Raw genomic sequence first — 19942 nt, forward strand, 5'->3', positions numbered from 1 at the left:
GTATGTCAAACCATCCTTTTATCCCAGGGATAAATCCCACTTGATCATGGTGTATGATCTTTTTACTGTGCTGCTGAACTCAGAGGCTAGTATTTTGTTGAGAATTTTTGCATTTATATTCACCAGAGAAATGCAAATCAAAACTACAATGAAGTATCACCTCACACCAATCAGAATGGCCATCATTAAAAAGTCCTCAAATGATAAATGCTGGAGAGGGTGTGGAGAACAGGGACCCCTCCTACACTGTTGTATTCACTACAGTGAAGATGTGAGAATGTAGTTTGGTGCAGCCATTATGGAAAACAGTATGGAGATTACTTTAAAAAAACTAAAATAGACTTACCATATGATCTAGCAATCCCACTCCTGGACACATATCCAGTGTTCATGGCAGCACATATACAATAGCCAAGACATGGAAACAACCTACATTTCCCTCAATAGATGACTAGATAAAGAAGCTGTGGTATATTTATGCAATTGAATACTACTCAGCCATAAAAAAGAATAAAATGCCAACTTCAGCAACATAGATGGACTTGGAGATTGTCATTCTAAGTGAAGTAAGCCAGAAAGAGAAAGAAAAATACCATATGATATCACTCATATGTGGAATCAGAAGAAGAAGGAGGGGGAGGAAAAGGAAGAAGACGACAACAACAAATGAACTTCCTTACAAAGCAGGAACAAAACTCACAGACATAGAAAACAGACTTAGGCTTACCAGGGGGTAAAGGGGGTGGGAAGGGATAAATTGTAAGTTTGATATTTGCAGATACTAACTACTATATATAAAATAAACAAGTTTCTACTGTGTAACACAGGGAACTATATTCAATATCTTGTAGTAACTTTTAATGAAAAAGAATATGAAAAGGAATATATGTATGTATATATATGAAACATTATGCTGTATACCAGAAATTGATGCAACACTGTAAATTTACTATATACTTCAATTAAAAAAAATTACAAATCTGCACAGAAAAAAAATCAACAAAATGAAAAGGCAGTCTACAGAATGGGAGAAAATATTTGCAAACCATATGTCTGTATCTGATAAGGGATTAATATCCAAAATATATAAAAAACTCATACAACTCAATAGAAAAAAAAAACCAACCTGAGGAACTGAATAATTTTTTTTTTTGAAAGAAGATATACAAGTGGTTGGGGGGAAAAGAAGAAAACAAAAATAAAAACGAAAGAGAAGATACACACAAATGGCTAACAGGTACAAGAAAATGTGCTCAGCATCACTAAACATAAGATAAATGCAAATCAAATCCACAATGACATATTACCTCACACCTGTTAGAATGACTATCATCAAAAGACAAGAGATAACAAGTGCTGGTGAGGATGTGGAAAAAAGGGAACCAATGTATACTGTTGGTGTGAATGTACATCAGTGCAACCATTATGGAAAACAGTATGGGAGGTTCTCAAAAAATTAAAAATACAATTAGCATATGATCCATCAATCCCACTTCTGAGTATATATCCAAAGGAAATGAAAACAGGGTCTTGAAGATATACCTTCATTTTCATGGTTATTGCAGGATTATTCACTAGCTAAGATGAAAACAGTGTAAATGAATAAATATACAAAGATGTGGTATATATATATACAATGAGTTATTATTCAGCCATGAGAAAATAGAAAATCCTGCCATTTGTGACCATATAGATGAATATGCTAAGTGAAATAAGACAGAGAAAGACAAATACTATATGCCATCACTTGTATGTGGAATCTAAAAAGGTCAAACTCATAAAAACAGAGTAGAATGGTGGCTATCTGAGGCTAGGGGTGGGAAAAGTGTTGGTCAAAGGGTAAAAATTTCCAGTTAGAAGATGAATAAGTTATGGATCTAATGCACAGCATTGTAGTTATAGTTAAGAATAATGTATCATAAACTTAAAAGTTGTTAGGAGAATAGATTTAAATGTTCTCAGCACAAAAAAGTAATGGTAAATATGACATGATGGAGGTTTTAGCCACCACTGGTAGCAACCATTTTGTAATATAAGTATATCAAATCAATACACTGTACATATTAAACTTACAAAGTGCTGTATGTCAATTATATCGCAACAAAGCAGGAAAAAAATAAAATACCCCTGCTTCTTTATATCTTTCCCAAAACTAAGGGTCTTTCAATACGCTTTAGTCACATGCCCCATGGTCCTACATAGTGTGTGTTTTCATAAACCCACATTTTCAACTACAAGTATATTCCAGATGGTTTTGGCTTCAGCATTGACAGCTGTAAAAATACAAGCTTTTACCAAATATGTAAGGTATTTTAATGGAATACTTAGTAAATTATAATAAGCAGAGATACTAATGTCATACTTCTGATTAGAGCTCTGATTAGCTTGTTACTGTTCTTAGGACTAAGGTTAATACTGACTGTTCTTACATTATCTCTCAGATCGTCATCACATAGTTACTGCTTCACTTCCCACCACGTTCCCTAACTCTCTACGTCGCAAACACAGTAGATGTTTCTCAAATCACAAAGACTGTGTATGACTTTCTGTCAAGTTTTTCCAAGTGACTTTAACTTTTCTTGAAACTGCTGGAAAAAGTACATTTTTTAATCATAAAATGATTAAGTATCCAAATAAAAAACAAGTATGAAGTAACACTACCTCTCTATCCCCAGTTTCGGTGTTTCTTTTCATTGCACTTTTTCAAAACTTTTCTAAGCTTTTCCACTGAATAACACAGAATAATTAGATTAGGTCTGGTTACCTGTAAGGTTTACAAAGGCAGAGATACACTTGCTCTGGTTCTCCACTGTATCACAGATTCCCACCTGAAAGCCTAGCACCTGCTGGTCAGTTTAAGTTACATATATATAATTAGTCATTGGTGGTACCCCAGAAATCAGACTTTCAGCTTTTAAACTAGATTAGGAAAGTGGTTTTGTTTTGTTCTGTTTTTTATTTCTGATCCAGAAGGCAAAGAAGAACTGAAAAACATAGATGTCACTACTGATGAGCATAAAGATACCGGATGTTGAGAAACATAAAGCCAGCAACACAGAGATACATCCTGGAGAATGTTCCACATGTGCTTGAGAAGAATGTGTATTCTGTTGCTTTTGTACTGTATTTGTCTATAAAATCCATTTGGCCTAAACTGTCATTCAAGGCCCGTGTTTCCTTTTTGATTTTGTTTTAATACTCTATCCATTTATAAAAGTTGGATATTAAAATCCACTACAATTATCTTTAATATACAAACTAACCAATCCAAATCTATAGCCCCAACCACCAACTAACTCACACACCAAGTCAGTACTTCCCCTGCCCTAAATCACCACAAGGCCAGGTACCAATCTGAAACTACTTCTGTAGTCCAGAACCTCCTGTAATTATTCAAACTAGCCAATCCTAAGCAGCTTACTCAGCCCTGCCTTGCCTCTCCCATAGAAACCCCACTAAAACTGGATAGCAGCATGTAAATCAATGAAGTTAGAACACTCCCTCACATACACAAAAACAAACTAAGAATGGCTTAAAGACTTACATATAAGACAAGATGTGATAGCTCTCCTAGAAGAAAACATAGGCAAAACATTTTCTGACATAAATCTTAGCAATGTTCTCCTATGGCAGTCTATCCAGGAAATAGAAACAAGAGCAAAAATAAACAAATGGGACCTAATTAAACTTACAAGCTTTTGCACAGAATAGGAAACCACAAGCAAAACAAAAAGACAACCTACGGAATGGGAGAAAATATTTACAAATGATGCAACTGACAAAGGCTTAATTTCTAGAATATATAAACAGCTCATACAACTTAATAACAACAACAAAAAAAAAAAACCCAATCCAAAAATGGGCAGAAGATCTAAACAAGCAGTTCTCCAATGAAGATATACAAATGGCCAATAGGCACATGAAAAAATGTACAGTATCACTAATTATCAGAGAAATGCAAATCAAAACTATAATGAGGTATCACTTCACACCAATCAGAATGGCCATCATTCAAAAGTCCATGAACAGCAAATGCTGGAGAGGATGTGGAGAAAAGGGACCCCTCCTACACTACTGGTGGGAATGTAGTTTTGTGCAGCTATTATAGAATACAGTATGGAGATACCTCAAAAAACTAAAGTAGGCTTACCATATGATCCAGCAATCCCACATCTGGGTATATATCCAGAGGGAATTCTAATTCAAAAAGATACATGAACCCCAATGTTCATAGCAGCACTATATATAATAGCCAAGATGCAGAAGCAACCTAAATGTTCATTGACAGATGACTGGACAAAGAAGTTGTGATATATTTATACAATGGAATACTACTCAGCCATAAAAAGAATAAAATAATGCCATTTGCAGCAACATGGATGGACCTAGAGATCATCATTCTAAGTGAAGTAAGCCAGAAAGAGAAAGAAAAATACCATATGCTATCACTCATATGTGGAATCTAGAAGAAAAAAGGACACTATGAACTTCATCTACAATATGGAAACAGACTCACAGACATAGTAAACAATCTTATGGTTACCAGGGAAAGGGGGTGGGAAGGGATAAATTTGGGAGTTTAAGATTTACAAATGTTAGCCTCTATATATATAAATAGATTTTCTTCAAGTTTCTGCTATATAGCACAGGGAACTATGTTCAATATCTTGTAGTAACTTCTAATGAAAAAAATATGAAAACAAATATGTGTATGTATATGCATGACTGGGACATTGTGCTGTACACCAGATATTGACACATTGTAACTGATGGTACTTCAATTTAAAAAAAAAAAAAAAAAAAGAAATCTCAATAAAGGCTGTGGCCTCTGTCTTTCCCTCACTCTCTTCTGCCTCCTGACCAACACAAGTGCTCTCCACATGGCCCTATGTGCCCCTTTCCCTGGGAAATGTAATAAAATCGCCTTTCAATGGTATTAACCTCTGTGTTGGCACTCAGTCACTGCATAAATTAAAATGCTCTGGGGACAAATGAGACAGTCAAGCCTTTTACTCCTAAGTATTGGACCATGAACAACAACAAAAAGAACAAAGAGTACCATTTATCATCCAGTTACACAAAGGTTAAGTCACAATCGACTTCAGTCACCCACCAACAGTGTACCTTGAGAATGCAGGATGAAAAAAACAGGATGAGGCACTCTATGCTTTGGATAGACCCCAAGATACTTAGATGCATATCTCAGGAAAAACTTAAGTAACCCCAGATTCTTGCTTCTTCCCATACATAGATAAGCACTAAAATCATTGACTTGAAAAATCTGTTTGTGATTAGCAGTAATCTTTCACCAAGATGTATGCTTGACTCCGTGTATTTCCTAGCCCAAAAAAAAAATCATATATACTGGCTCCTCCCCTATATTTTTGCAGCAGTTCCTCAGAGCTGTCTCCTGAGCTATAGTTCTCAGTAAGACTCAATAAGACAAACTCACGACTCCTATGTTGTGTTTTTCTTTAAGTTGAGAGACAGCCTAGTACATAAACCCAAGAGAAAGCCTAGTACATAAACATCCACAGCAGCTTTATTTGCAGTAGCTCCAAATTAGTATCAATCCAAATCCATTACAAGATGAAAAGAAAAACAAACTGGTATATCCATACAAGTAAATACTACTCTCTAATAAAGAGAATGACATACCCATACATGCTGCATGGAGGAATCTGAAAATAATTATGATGTGTGGAGGAAAAAAGGGCACAAAAGAGTCAACATTTTGTTATTTTTGTTATTCCATTTATATATCCAGAATTGGAAGTCTGTAGTGAAAGACAGTAAGTCAAAGGTCATGGGAAGGGGGGGCCAGGCTGGGGGGAAGGAGGGATTATAAAGGAGGATGAGGTAATGTGGAGAGTGATGAATATGTTATGTATCACAGTGATGGTTTCATGGGCCTATACATATGACAGAACATCATTTTACACTTTAAATGTACAGTTTACTGCCCACCAATTATATCTCAAAAGAGCTTTCCAAAAAATGGCTTCACATAAATATCTGGATCTCCTGCTTCTCTTGAAAAACTGGAAGATTTGACAAAGATACTGACTGTAACTATTCTCATCCTTCTGGTGGGGCACCCCTACTTAAATGGAAGGAAAGACCAGCAAGCAATAAAGACTGAGTCACAGAAGTCACACTCTTGGACTACACTCTCTCTCTTCTCTTGGTCTCCATTTACTTGCCTGTGTAATGGTGGCTTTGCGGTAAACAGCCCAGGGAGCCTCAAGAATCCAGAAACCTTGAAGATGATGTGCTCTGCCAGTGACCTTGTCCACAGGGGAAATGTAAATCTGGAAGTCCTGTAAATATTCACACATGCTCGTCCCTCACAGCTTTAGTGACCAGAATATTTCTGGAAGCATCTTTAGATGGTGTACAGCCTCTTCAGCTCGCTTCCCCCAACTCTTATGAATCACATCCAGTGTGTGAATGTAACTATGGTGACTCCTCAATGACCTTAGACCACTCATGATTTCCTCCAGGGAAGGGGGAGGCATAGAGGGCTGCCTTCCCTGGGCACACCGGGTAACCTGATGCACATTGGCCAGCCAGTACAGGTGAGATGGCTGCCGCCACAGGCACTGGCAGTGATCTAACTCAGGCAAGGGCCTTGGGCAGGCCAAACTGCAACTCAGGTCCTGAAAGCTTCCCGCATAACCAGCATTCATGGGGAGCCTCCCCACCATGGGTATTCAGGTGTAGGAGATACACCTTTTGGTTGATGGCTACTTCATAAAGGCTACTCTCAGAACTTTCCCCTGGTGTCATTCTTGTTGACCAAGCAGAAAGCACACATCCTACGCTGTAAAGGCCATTCTTCAGTTTGAACTTTCTGGTAACATATAAGGAAAGGCCATTAGCCTAAGGCTTTCCTACAATGTGAGTTCTCTGATGTTTAATGAGGGCAGACTTATGGCTAAAGAATTTCCCACATTCAAGGCATTAATAAAGCCATTCTCTAATGTGTACTCTCTGGCATCGAAACAATGTGGATTTAAGGCTGAAGGCTTTGCCACATTCTCTACACTCATAAGGCTTTTCACCAGTGTGAACTCTCTGATGTGCAATACAGCCAGAGCTTTGGCTAAAGAATTTCCCACATTCAGTGCACTTACAAGGCCTTTCTCTGGTATGAATTCTCTGGTGCCAGAAAGGTGTGATTTTTGTGGCTAACGAATCTTCCACATTCACTACACTTATAAGTTCTTGCCCTAGTGTGAACTCTGATGTTCAGTAAGACCAGAGCTTTGCCTAAAGAATTTTCCACATTCACTGCATTTGTAAGTTCTTTCTCTAGTGTGGATTTCCTGGTGCTGAACAAGTCCTTTTTTTTTTTTTTTTTTTTTTTGAGTGAAGGTAGATTTATTCAGAGAGGTACACTGAAAGGCAAGAGAAGGGCCATGAGATGTGGGGGTTGGGTACTCAGATTAAAAGTAGGTACACATTCCGTAGGCAGAATGTGGGCCGTCTCCAAAGAGGGAGAGAGAGGCAGCCGTGAGGCACCGTGTTGCTGGTTTTTATGGGCTTGGTGGCTTCATATGCTAATAAGTGGAAGAAGCAGTCTAAGGGGATGGGGCTGGGTTTCCCAGGAAGTTGGCCATTTCCCACTCTTTGACCTTTTGTGGCTAGCCTTGGGACTGCCATGGTGCCTGTGGGCGTGTTCGTCACCATGTTAATATATTACAATGGGCATATAATGAAGCTCAAGATCTACTAGAAGTTAAATCTTTCATCATCCTGAGCCTCAAGGCCTACTGGGGGTTGAATCTTTCACCATTTTGATGCTAACTGCTGTGGCAGTCCTGAACAAGTCTTTATTTCTAGCTGAAGGTTTCACCACATTCACTACACTCATGAGGTCCTTCACCAGCGTGAATTCTCTGGTGTTGAACAAGTCTATGTTTCTAGCTGTAGGTTTTCCCACATTCCCTGCACTTACAAGGCCTTTCTCCAGTGTTAACTTTCTTGTGCTGAACAAGGAGGGAGCTTTTGCTGTAGGCTTTCCCACCTTCACTGCACCCATAAGGCCTTATGCCCAAGTGAACTCTCTGGTGTACAGTAAGACTGCAGTTATGACTACAGAATTTTCCACATTCAATGCACTGATAAGGTCTTTCTCCAGTGTGAACTCTCTGGTGCTCAACAAGCCTATTTTTGCAGGTAAAGGCTTTCCCACGTTCACCACACCTATAATGCCCTTCTCCAATGTGAAAAGCCTCCCTGCCCTCAGTATTTCTAGGTGAAGTCTCCTTGCTGTGAGTGGTCTGGTGTTAGAGAAGGCCCAGGCCAGGCAGGAGGTCCTTCCCACTGTCCCCACACATAAAGGAATTCTCTGACATGTGGACTCCGCAATTCTTAACAAACCCCAGTCCTCACCCCTTCTGAGGTGTTTCTCTTCTCTGTGCTGCTTGTGTTGCTGGTGAATGCTTGCACTGAATCAGACTGGTCTCCCACATGCTGCATGCATGCACAGTTTCTGCCTGGGGTGTATTCCTTGGTTCTCAGCAAAATACAGAATGTCTTTCAAGACTGGACCACACATCCCACAAGGACAGGCATTCTGGGTGGCTGGACCTGTCCTGGGAGTCGTGAGCTGGGACATGCCTTGAGAAGGTGGCTCATCCTCCACTGGAAACCAACAACCCGAAAGCAGAGAAATGCTGGGGAAGCACATGTAGACCCTGATGGTAGGGGGAAGCCCTATCACAAGTGTGTTTCTTACAAACCCAGGAATGAGTACTTAGGACTACTGGGAGGACAAGGGGACTGAAGTGGGGGTGAGAAAGGGTCTGCTGAGCCTGGCAAGATCACACAATGGAGAGGTCTACTGTGCAAGGACACAGTGATGGGAAACAGCACAGGAAGTCTCCAACTCACTTCTCTGCAAAAGGCTTTCTGCAGGGTTTTGTCTGCTGGTGACATGAACACTGAACAAAAGAGAAAATCAATTGCAACCAAGCAGCTGGTGTTCGTGGACTACATAGAATATGTCGACATCTCAACACATTATACGTAGCTCAGTGTCAGAGAGCACTTCAAAGGGAGCAGTAGAGACGAACAGGGAGACCTGCAAGTCTGACAGATGTGGATTAGCCCTGACCGGAAGTCACGAGTAGAAACAATAAAGGGGCAAAATGTCAAGAATGGGGATTAAAAGATAGACATTACAGCCCTTGTCATATGGCCCATCATTGGTATGAAAACAATGATATGCGCACTGGAGAGGCTCCTGGTATGATCTGAACCCAGCCCTAACATGGAGTCATCCCCCACATCCCACGTCCCAAGGTTAATCCCCCTCCAGGGCCTTCTTGCTGTGGCTGGAGTGACGCTTGCCCTGTCAGGCACCCACATCTCTCCCCGCAAATCCAGCTGGGCATCTACACGGAACCTGGAAGGTGCAAGTCCTAAGTGAAAGACAAGGCAGATGAGGAGACAGCACTGGTGCAGAGCAGCCCACCCCAGGACAGACCATAGGAAAAAAAAACCTAATATTACAAAAAAGAGCCTTGGATGACTGTCTTACAGGAATAGCCCAGTGGCCCCACAAGTGGTGACCATGCTGGTGTCTGCAATTCCTGGCAGTCAGGCATAAGAAGATGTCAGCTGGAGGGAAGAGGGCAGAATCTGGGGCCGAGAGGTACAATGAATCTGGAGAGTCGCCCTGCCAAGCGACTTTCTTTGGGATCCACTGGTTTCACCACAAGACTTCTTACCCCCATATCCTTCCCTGTAAGAGTTCAGGGATGCCGAAGGGCTGCTTGGGAGAGGATAAGGAAGTACACTCAACCAAGCCTGGCACCCAGAACACTTATGCCAAGAAAGCCTAGGAAGTAAGCAAATGTCTATAGTCTGGCTGCGAGAAGGAAAGAGCAGCCCGTAGAGAAACAGGGAAGAAAAGAGCCTAGGGAAGGAAAGATGCTGAGCTGAGTGTGAGAACATACCCAGTGAGGCCACAAATGCAAAATTCTCCAACATCACAGTACAGGAGTCTCTGAGTCCCATCAAGAACTTCCCACTCCTCCTGAGACATGTTCACAGACATATGCTCAAAGGTTACACTGCCCTAACATGATGGGGAGGGCAGTGTCCCTCAGCAGCCTCTCTCACCAGGACCCTCAGGTTTATCCCCCAAACATCCACTCCCTGCCCACTCACCTCTCCAGCTCCAGGATAGGATATACGAGGCCCAGAAGCCACTGGTGCCAGCACTCTCCTCTTGCCTATTGATCACTGGGCCACCCCACATCAACTACAGGCATTTGGGCAAATAAATGCCATCCACGCACTGGGCGTGGCATGAAAGGCTCCACCTCCTCTCTTGCAGCGAGTTCCCCAGGGGTTCCCAGATCATGCCTCCCAGACACAAACATGGGCTCAGTTTTCTCCTGCTGGGAGCAGGTCCCTGGGACCTTCGGTTCACACATCACTCCATAGCCACACCTCCTCCACGACTCCGAACGCCCCTCCCCAGCCACTGCTACCTCCTCCTCCACCTCAGCCCACACCAAAGGCATCTCCCCGGCCTCCACATGCCACTCTGCACATGTTTCCCAGAGAGTGCTTGGCAAATGCAATCAGGATTCCATCCTGGCCCGGACCTCTAATGGCCCACACTGACAGGGAAAGCCCCTACTCTTGCTTCAAAGGCTCTCCACCATGCTCCTTCCTTGCTTCAGCCTCAGCCACCAGAATCACGTGCAGGTGTCACATATTAAAGCCCACTTTACTGCTGTGTTGCCCATGCTGTCCCATCACCAGTCTTGGCCTTCCTCTTTCCACCCAAGACTCATTCAACACCTAGCACTGGGCCCAGCTACTCTCCCAGCTGGCCCATTTGCTCTGAGCTTCTCTGCCAACCTAAACATTGGCCTCTCACCTCCATCACTGCTCTGCTTCCACATCCATCTTATGTGCACCCCTCCCTTGGAAGCCTTAGTCTCCTACCAGACCCACCTCCCCCCTCCCCCCAGCCACTACCTTCCCTCATCTGCCTGGGTGATGCTCACTAACCCCAGTCAGGTGCTCAAGAGAGAGGCCCAGCATCCAGTTTTTCTATAAAACCTTAAGACCCCAACCCGAAGATGGGCTCACAGTCTTTAAGGCATTAGCCTGCTGTGACTCCCTTTGCCGGGCAAAGCAAAGCTGCTCTTTTCTTTGCTCCCAAGAAAAAAAAGAGACAGGGAGAGAGAGGCCTAGTCCTCCGACCTGGCCCTCCTCTTCCTTGCCCCCTTACAACATTGTCACCATGACCTGAAGGCTCCCCCTCCTAAATGTGACTCACAGCTCCATCCCAGTCTACACACAGGCTTCAGGATTCGGAGGTGGGGGTCTGGGCAAGTGAGGGCCTAAGACATATAGCATCAACCTGCTCTGGGTCCCACAGCAGGACCGCCCGAGAACCAGTGGCGGAGCGAGGCCCAGAAACGCTGGCGACCAAGCCGGGTGCCGTGGGTTCAGACAAACCCCTACCTCGGCCTACCCGCCTCGCGCAGTCACCCGGGGCAGCGCCCTCTCCGAGCCACCGACCCGCCTTTATGCGCTGTGGAAAACGTCTCCTCGCGCCCCTTCCCGCTTACCTTTCCTCGGGCCAGACCAACAGTTCAGAAAAGGATCAAACAAACCGATTCAACCATCACCGAAATGACCGCCGCAGGGAGGACGCCGGAAGTCCCGCCTTGACAGGTTCCGCAAAGTACGAGGGCGGCTTTCTCCTCAGCCTTTATTGGCCCAGCGCCGCAGACGCGCTGCGCAGAGGCACATGGGCAATGTAGTTCCCGCCGGGCCACGTACCTTAACAAGGCGCGCCCTCTCGAGAAATCCGGGCACCGGCCAAGGTTCCCCAGGAGAGGGGCTCAGAAGCAGTGCCTAGAAGTTCCCATGAAGAGATGGGGTCTCGCTCCTTTTAAAGGGGCCCACGAAGATTTCCGTGGCGTGTAGCCTGCAACGGATTACAGAAATACTTAGAGACATTTTATTCAGATGCTTCACACAGCTAAAAAATTTATAAACACGTGAAACCTTTTTAGTTCGATACGCACTGTATCCACCTGTTACCTGGAAGCTAATAAGTATTATCTTATTCTCTTCAAATGCATGTGGGCTGAAGTCAATTTTGTAGACTACAGTATGTTCGCGCAATGACAAGAGAGAAAAAACTCCAAACGGGGTCATATTGGGGAAGATGAGAGACGGATGTCGGGTGAGCTGAGTATGGAGCCCTCCTGCAGTTCCTACAGCAAGCACGCCTGTCTTTGTAGTCAGTGATTGTGCTCACCCCATGAGTGTAACCAGAGGAAGCCGGTAATGAACCCAAGTTCGGCTACTTGCTGCTGGAAAGTCCAATACCTGAGAAACGAGTGTTGGTGAAAAGGGAAAAGCAGCTTTATCCAGGAGGCCAGCAACCTGGGAAGATGGTGGACTAATGTCCTACGACCATCCCCAAGGTGCAGTTAGGGGACAAAATTTTTAAAGGCAGTGTGAGGGAGGGGACTGCAGGGTGGTGAACAGCACCTGCACAATTCTCAGAATGGTTGGCATCAGGATGAAGTTTTGAGCATCACCCATCTTCTGGTTTCAACTGGTCTGGGGGTCTGCCTGCTTACAGTCAGCAGTTTTCATTTGGTGGGGATTTGCCTCCTGTAAAAACAACTTAGGAATGTGTGTCAGACCTTTATCAGTATCTATCAGAGAACTGGGAGTTCAGTGACTATGCTATGTGGCTGGTTTAGGGTATAAATTTCTTTCACAGCTATTCTTGCTTATTTTCCAAATACAACACAAATGGCATACAAATAAACCATATAATTGTAATCTTTTGAGTCCAGCTTCTTTACTCATTATAATATTTCTCAGATTCTTTCATGTTGTTTCATGTGCCAATAGTTTGTTCCTTTTTATTGCTGAGTAGCTTTCAATTGTAGGAATGTGACATGTCTGGTTGATCTATTCACTAATTGAAGGACACTTAGGTTTTTTCCAGTTTTGATAAACTGAAATCTGAATAAAGCTGCTATAAACACTGGCAGGCAGGTTTTTATGTGAGGATAAATTGTCATTTCTTTTGAGTGTAAACCTAGGAGAAGGACTTCTGGGTCATATGATAAGAAAAGATCAATTTTATAAGAATAAAGTACATTTTTTCTTCAAAAAAAATCCTGTTAATTAAATTAAGGTTACATTAAACTGACTTCTATTTTTAGGGGGAAATGACATTTTTGTTCTAGTGAAATTTCCCTTTCATGGTATTTTCATTTATTTAAATTCTGTGTATATCTGTCCCTCATGAAAATTTTAGAACTTTTGAAAAAAAATATTAATTTAATAAATTTAACAAATATTTCGTGAGGGTCTATTCTGTGTTTTGCAATGTTTTAGTACTGGGGCTGGAGATATAAATTCAAAGGTTGTAGATAAAGTTGAAGCTAGATGATATCACTAAGAAAGTGCATATATAAAAAGAAAAGAGATGCAAAGAAAATGACCCCTGGTATAGGACACAAAGAACCATAAGAAGCCGAGAAGTTATTCTCCAGTAAGACAGGAAAGAAAACAATAGACTGTGATATCGCGAAAGTCAAACTGAAAGAGAGAGACCGAGAAACATAGAGACAGAGATCAGTTGTGACAAATGAATAACCATTGGAACTACGGCAATTAACTCATTAATCTACATTATTCCATAGGAAAAGTCTTGGCAGGTCCATCCCAATTGTTTTTTAATGTTTGGCCGTTTTTCTCAGTGCCATTTCAAAAAATAATCCATTCTTTCTTCATGATTCAATGAGCTGTGATTATTATATCTTAAACATCTTCCAAAACCTACGTGTTTTCTTTTCTGTGACGATGACGGTCTCGCTAGTCTTCCACTAAAACGATACTGTTTATTAGCTGTAGACCTACACCTGTGCTGCAATACCTGGTGAGAAAGAGCTGCCTCACAGTTCCTGTGTTTCTAAACTTTCTTGGTTGATTTCAGGCATTTCTTTGGGGCGGGCAGACTTTGAGTCAGTCTTCATTAGGACAAGGGTTAATTTCAATGGGTTTGGGAATAGCTGATGTTTCTACAAGGTCAGTTCATACAAGGGAATGATTTAGCTCTTTATCAGTTCAAATTTTATTTTGTACCTTTCAATAAAATTTCAGACCTTTTTCGTATGACCTGAACACTTAATACTAAGTCTAGCAGAGTGTCCAGCACTTGGTAGATGTAAAATCAAGTGTAGAATGAGCAAACAGGTGAATTAAAGAGCTTAAGTTCAGCTGGCAGGTCAAAGAAGAGCCGGGACTTAGGGCCCCGGCCACTTAGCCCCAAGTCCCAAGTTCACCTCCCTGTATGTGACCTTATTATGCCTGCCTGGCCCAAAAGGTAAAGAGGTTATACCAGTTATGCCACAATTTCTGTGGGTCATACTCACAGTAACCTGACACTGCTCTACTCTCTAGGAAACAGACGTAAAACCTAGTCCCCCACCCGGTACCTTCACAAGACTCCTACTAGCAATGCAGTTACCCGTGTGATGCTTTTGGAAGTGGGCTCAGAGTGTTTGCGACACTTGTCCTGTGTGGTACATCCTGCAAGTAAGACTTCAGAGCCTGAACTCTTTCCATGGCAATACATTCCCTCTGGGTTAGCTTCTTCCATCCGCTCCCTTTCTCCCTTCCTCCTGGGCCAACACTGTGTTGGGGTCCTGGTCCCAGTGGTAGAACCTAAACACAGCAGAGGTACTCAGTGTCCCTGAAGAAAGGTCGGCCTCCTCAGAAGGCATCCGTCTAAGAAGAAGAACATGGCGAATGCCACTGGGAAAAAGAAAGGACGTGTGATAAGCCCACTCGTCATCTCCTGAGTCACCTTTCAATTACGAGAGTGACATGTAAAGGACCAGAGGCTCTGGTTAAAGCCAGAGTCAGACATATGCTACTGTGGCCGGGACAACACTTCGAGCCTTCCAGGCTGGTGAAGTCAGGGGTTAAATTTTGGTTACTTAATCCTCACACACAGCCCCGTTTTACTGATGAGAGAACAGGCTGAGAACGATAAAAGACTTGCCAGTGGTCTTGCAACTTGTCAGGGACAGGGCCTAGATTTACCCTTGTTCCGCCTGACTCCGGTCCACATGCTCTCAATGACCACGCGTGTCACAGCTCCTCACCATCTCCCAAGGCCTCCTGCAGCCTCACATGCTCCCCGCACAGCACACAGACACGAGGCAACTGGGCAAAGCTGCAGGTATTTTATTAGAGTCAGCCTGATAGAGACCACATCAGGTGGGGACAGGTGTCCGGATTCCAGCTTCAGTTGAGAAGGAGAAAAGGGCGGGAAAATCGAGTGCAGACCAGGCCTCACTGGCAAAGATTATCTCCTGAAAGGGATCACTTGGGAAATGTTTCCTTGAAAAACCTCCTTCAAGTCTTCCCCTGCATAGGTGGTGCAGTCACTGCTGAAGGTGATGGAACCCTGGGAGGGAGCAGGATGAGGAGGGACAGGACCTGAGCCCACAGCACGGCTCTCCTGTCTCCCCGGGATCACCTCACTGCTCATCCTCAGTGATTCAGCTCCATCCCCAGTAAGACCCTCCGGCCCACAGGCCCACCCCTGAACAGGGGGCTGCCATCAGGCCGGCTGGAAGGAGCACGGCTCCCTAATCGCCCGTGCTCAGTTGTCAGGAGAGAGCTAAATAACCAGCCGTGCCAGGGAGGGGAGGAGATGGAAGGTTCTGGAGGGCATGGTGAAGGGCAGAGTCTGGGTTTCTCCTGTCCCTGAGCCCCTTCTGACAGGTGTATTGGGTGTACGGAATGCACATGCATTGTTATAAACAGTCTTGTGTGCCCTGTGTGCTCATATTACTGCAAGAAATTCTGCTTCTTGGAAAACGTCTCATTTTGCAGAATCAGCACTTTGGGGAAAATAAGGTAAGAAACAGACTATGCAAAATATAAAACACTGTGTGACACGAACAATTTTTAAAAAGATAGTTCATCAGGAGATACATTGGCTAGTCCTGCTTGAGCAGATGCTTGTAGCCAGAAAATGCCCAGGGTCCTCGGGCACTAAAACAACAGAGTGGAAGTTCTGGCTTGTAGGCACTGAGACAGTGTAGGTGCAATGGGGCTCTGAGCCAGAGGACTAGCCATCAAAGTGGGCACAGGAGGAACTGAAGCTGGCCACGAGCCAGAACCTTACAAAGCCAGGGTGTCCCTTCCTGGGAAGAGAGTCTAAAGGCAGGGGCTCATTTTCAATATTCCTAAAACGGAACGGACAGGATTCTTATATGTGCAGGAGCTGAATTCTTTCTTTCCTGCCAAAGATTAAAATTCTACCGCAGCGCTAGCTCCTCTAACCTAGGGAAAAAATCACATGAGTTATTCAACACACTTTCCACGTTGCATTGATACTAGTCCCCTATTTTCCAATTGTGTGTGAGCTCATTGGCAAGACACGTACATATTCTGTAGCAGCAGAGGCTAGATGTGCAGGTGGAATGTGGTTGCATATTATATGTGCTGTAATGGAGCAAAGGTTTATGGGCTTCATCCTTTGTAGCTCTTGTCTGTCATGAATCCCATGACTGTGTGGTCTATTACTGTGTGACATATTGCAGTATGCGGCATGTATGTCATTAGGGTAAGGGTTGGGGGACAGTGAATTACCATGAGGAGCAGATCCAAGAACTTGGAGGTAAGTCCCGCCTCATTGTAGCAATCCTGGATTTTCCCAAAGGCTGCTTTTTCCGGTTCAGTAGCATTGACCTGATCGAGGGACTTGTCCAACAGTGTCCTTCTTCCAAGGGCCACTGTGCCAAAGATTTCATAAAAAATAGGGCAAGCTTCCACTGAAGGAAAAGACAGAGAACATCTCATTAAAGGAATCAGCAGAGTAGGACATCCCTGTTTACCCATCACTTGATAGTAACTCACATATATCCAGTGCCTCCAGACTCACCTTCCACAGAGACCCTCCCTCTCCCAGGACTGCTTACAAACCAGACAGAAAACATTCTCTATGAGGCACTCCCAGCAGGAGGGAGGAGCATGAGGACCCAGGTGTACCAGCCCGCCTGCTTCTTCCTTTCAGCTAATATGTGCACAACTAATGACCTTTCCAGCTCTGAACCTTTCCCTCCACTCAAAGACTGAGGGCTCGGGGAGTTTCTGCAGGGCTCCTGGACACTAATCTGCCTGCCACCCCCTACTTCTGTCCATCGAAGCTGCTTGGAGATGGCTACAGAAGGATGGAGTGAGACAGAGGGGCACAGACCAGGAAGGCCACCTGCTCCCTCCTTCCTACTCTCACCCATCTCGAAGGCCAGCTCTCTGGTCACCAGCAAGGCCAGCACAAACAGTGGTCCCTTCATCATGGCAGCTGCTGGAATGCTCTCCTCAGGGAAGGGTTTCTGCTGCTTTATAAACTACTAGCTCCCTGAGCCCAGCCCTCACCCCTCCCGGGAGCTCCAAAGGCCTGTGGGCAGGGACCTGGCACAAGGGGCCCCCCGGCACTTGAGGTGTACAGTGTAAGAAGCCCAGAAGAGCTCCTGGAGATGTGGTAGCATCCTTGCCAACTGGAGCTGATATTTCTCAGTGACTCTTTTCTGAGCCAAATGCTCTGTTGTCCCAGCCTCAGCCATCACCTGTGTTTCCTGGTCTTCCTTCCCCCAACTCATCCTGGCTCCAAGGGCAATACTTTCCCAAACATGGAGATGAAATCACAGGACGGGTCAAGGACAGGGCGTCACTACTACAGGTAGACAGAAGATCATCCAGAAACCTTACTTCTGCCCAAGTTTAGGTCCTGGAGATAAGAATGGGGAGCAGGGCCTGATGGAAGTCCCTGAACATCTTAACTGCTGCAGTGTCTGGACTGGGCCCCCAGGACACGTGGACGCCATCCTTGGGCTCTGAATGATTCCCTCCCAGGGAAGTTGCAGGGCTTGTATCCATGTGCTTTTCTCAGGGGCTAGTGATTCTGCAATTTGGGGTCTTAGCACCAGCTTCCCTCTCACTCTAAGGGAGCCAATTCCTGGGCACCTTCTTGACTCACAGCGGCCCCACCTTGGCCCTTCTCCTGGCTGTCTCACCCTCCTGCTTCAGTGAACCTGGCCCCAAGAGATGCTTGGACTGCACCAGAAACATCAGTGAGCAGTTGTAGCTTGTGTGGTCTGTCTCCTGAGTCAGGGACACTGAGGTCCACAGCCCTGCAGGCCACTGTGGACTGGGGTTCTACAGACCAGAGGGCTGGGTCAGCCAGAGGTGGCGCCCCACCTGCTTAAGACTCTCTCAAGAGTCAAGCTCAACGTTTCCTCCAGGAAAGCAGCCTGTTGGCACAAAGTAGATGAGACAGTCCATAAAACTCTAGCAGAAGGAAGCCCAGGAAAGCTCCCAATGGCAAAATCAGAAACAGTTTGATCAACAAAATGAATGACATACTATTAGGTGATAACACAAGGTATAAAATAATATGCAGGAGTCCATACAGACATAAATAAATGATTTAATAGATGAATTAATTAATGGGGGAGAAAGACAAATATTCCTCACAGAAACATCCCAAATAATATATGTAGACACTCCCCCTCCAGGAGGTGGAGCTTACTGCCCTGCCCTCCTTGAGAATGGGCTAGACTAAGTTACTCATTTCCAAAAAGTAGGGAGAGGGGAAAACAGTGCAGAAACTTGGTAGACACACAAATCAATTAATCGAGGTTAATAGAACCAGCGGTAAGACATACCGTTGTCATGTATACCCTGATGGGAGGTGACTCTTCACCTCTGGCGTGTCCCCCCCAACCCAAAGTCTGAGTCCTAGTCTAATTTATGAGAACAACAGCAAACTCAGCTTGGGGACATTCTGCAATACCTGGCCAGTCCTCCTCAAGACTGCCAAGAGCATGACAAAGAAAAAATGAAGAACTGTCACAGACCGAAGGAGACTGGGGAGACATGACAATGAATGCAGTGTGTCTAGGCTGCGGGTTGGATCCTGGAGCACAAAGAGGACGTTAATCGACAAACTGGTAAAATCCAAACCAAGTCTGGAGTACAGTTAATAGGAAGGTACTAATGCCAGTTTCTTGGTTTTGGCAAATCTTTGCAACGTTTCTGTAAATCTAAAATTCTCCCCAAATAAAGTTTGATTTAAAGAAAAGAACTTGCCTTAGGAAAGGGCTGATTCCATTGCAGCTGCTGAGTGACCTCATCCAGCACCTCCCCCCGACCTAACCACGTGTGCCCACCCCATGGGGATGTCTCAGATGGTCTTGTGGCACCCTCGGCAGGGCACTGGGCTGGATATCAGCAACCTGTGTTATCTCAGCGCTCCAAGCCCTGGCTTTGTCATCTCACAGAACTTGGGGGGGTGAGGGGTGTCTTGTGAAGAACAGCAGGCATGTGACCTATGCCCAGGGGACCCACCACATTGAAATTCTGTCCCAGGTAGACAAAGAGCAAGCATGTCCCTCCTGGGGCATATGGCGTTCACTTTCCTGCCCAGAACCTCTGAGGCACACCTGCATTCACCTGGACCCCTCATGCGGTGACCTTCAGAGGTACAGCCCCCAGGCATCAGTAGCCATGGCAAGGAGAGGCTCCGCAGAGGCCAGCTGACAGCTGGAGCTCAGTACCTGGGGCCACTTTGCCAAGAGCAGTTACCGGATGTGAATCTTATTTGGCATACGCTTCTGATTGTCATCACAAACCTGTGTCCCAACTTCAGCTCGGGGCTGCAGCCAACCTTCTTCTCCCACAGATGGCTCAGAGAAAAGGTCAGTCAGGTGTCTCCAGCAAAAGCTACTTCATTCTGACTTATCTAAATATTTTTAAACTTTACCTTGTTTGTTTAATCCCAGGCAATATTCATAAGCATATGTATAGCACGCAGAAGTACAGATGGTCTTGTTGATCGACTTCAGAAAAATGGGATATTCCT

General features: G+C 44.5%; 3 protein-coding genes across 3 annotated transcripts in view; 1 reads left to right on the plus strand and 2 right to left on the minus strand.

Annotated features, from left to right (window-relative positions):
• The window catches only part of LOC116665960 (zinc finger protein 701-like), a 58886-nt gene extending 55726 nt beyond the window's left edge, over positions 1-3160 (plus strand). The window contains exon 5 of the mRNA XM_032487417.1: positions 2971-3160. Within this exon, the coding sequence (XP_032343308.1) occupies positions 2971-3035 (65 nt within the window). The 3' untranslated portion in view covers positions 3036-3160. The remainder of the gene's footprint in view (positions 1-2970) is intronic.
• The window catches only part of ZNF181 (zinc finger protein 181), an 81450-nt gene extending 69666 nt beyond the window's left edge, over positions 1-11784 (minus strand). Inside the window, exon 1 of the mRNA XM_006184662.3 lies at positions 11601-11784. The gene's annotated coding sequence lies outside the window, so the exon portion shown is untranslated. The remainder of the gene's footprint in view (positions 1-11600) is intronic.
• A 3459-nt stretch (positions 11785-15243) lies between these two features.
• LOC106729612 (major allergen I polypeptide chain 2) lies at positions 15244-17458 on the minus strand. The gene is made up of 3 exons (XM_032486167.1): positions 17315-17458; positions 16672-16853; positions 15244-15478 (listed from the first exon to the last, which is right to left on the minus strand). Exons 1-3 carry the CDS (start codon positions 17376-17378, stop codon positions 15377-15379), a joined length of 348 nt encoding a protein of 115 aa, XP_032342058.1. The 5' UTR covers positions 17379-17458; the 3' UTR covers positions 15244-15376.
• Between the last annotated feature and the right edge of the window lie 2484 nt (positions 17459-19942).

This window comes from Camelus ferus, chromosome 9 (genome assembly GCF_009834535.1).
Source record: "Camelus ferus isolate YT-003-E chromosome 9, BCGSAC_Cfer_1.0, whole genome shotgun sequence".
Classification (NCBI taxonomy): domain Eukaryota; kingdom Metazoa; phylum Chordata; class Mammalia; order Artiodactyla; family Camelidae; genus Camelus; species Camelus ferus.

Bases quoted from the DNA above. Each gene is read 5' to 3' on its own strand.
- LOC106729612 (XM_032486167.1), bottom strand. From the start codon at position 17,378: ATGATGAAGGGACCACTGTTTGTGCTGGCCTTGCTGGTGACCAGAGAG. The intron at 16,854-17,314 runs GTGAGAGTAGGA...CTTTTCCTTCAG, and splicing joins AGAGCTGGCCTTCGAGATGG to TGGAAGCTTGCCCTATTTTT. The intron at 15,479-16,671 runs GTAATTCACTGT...GCTCCCTCCCAG, and splicing joins TCTTGGATCTGCTCCTCATG to GGTTCCATCACCTTCAGCAG.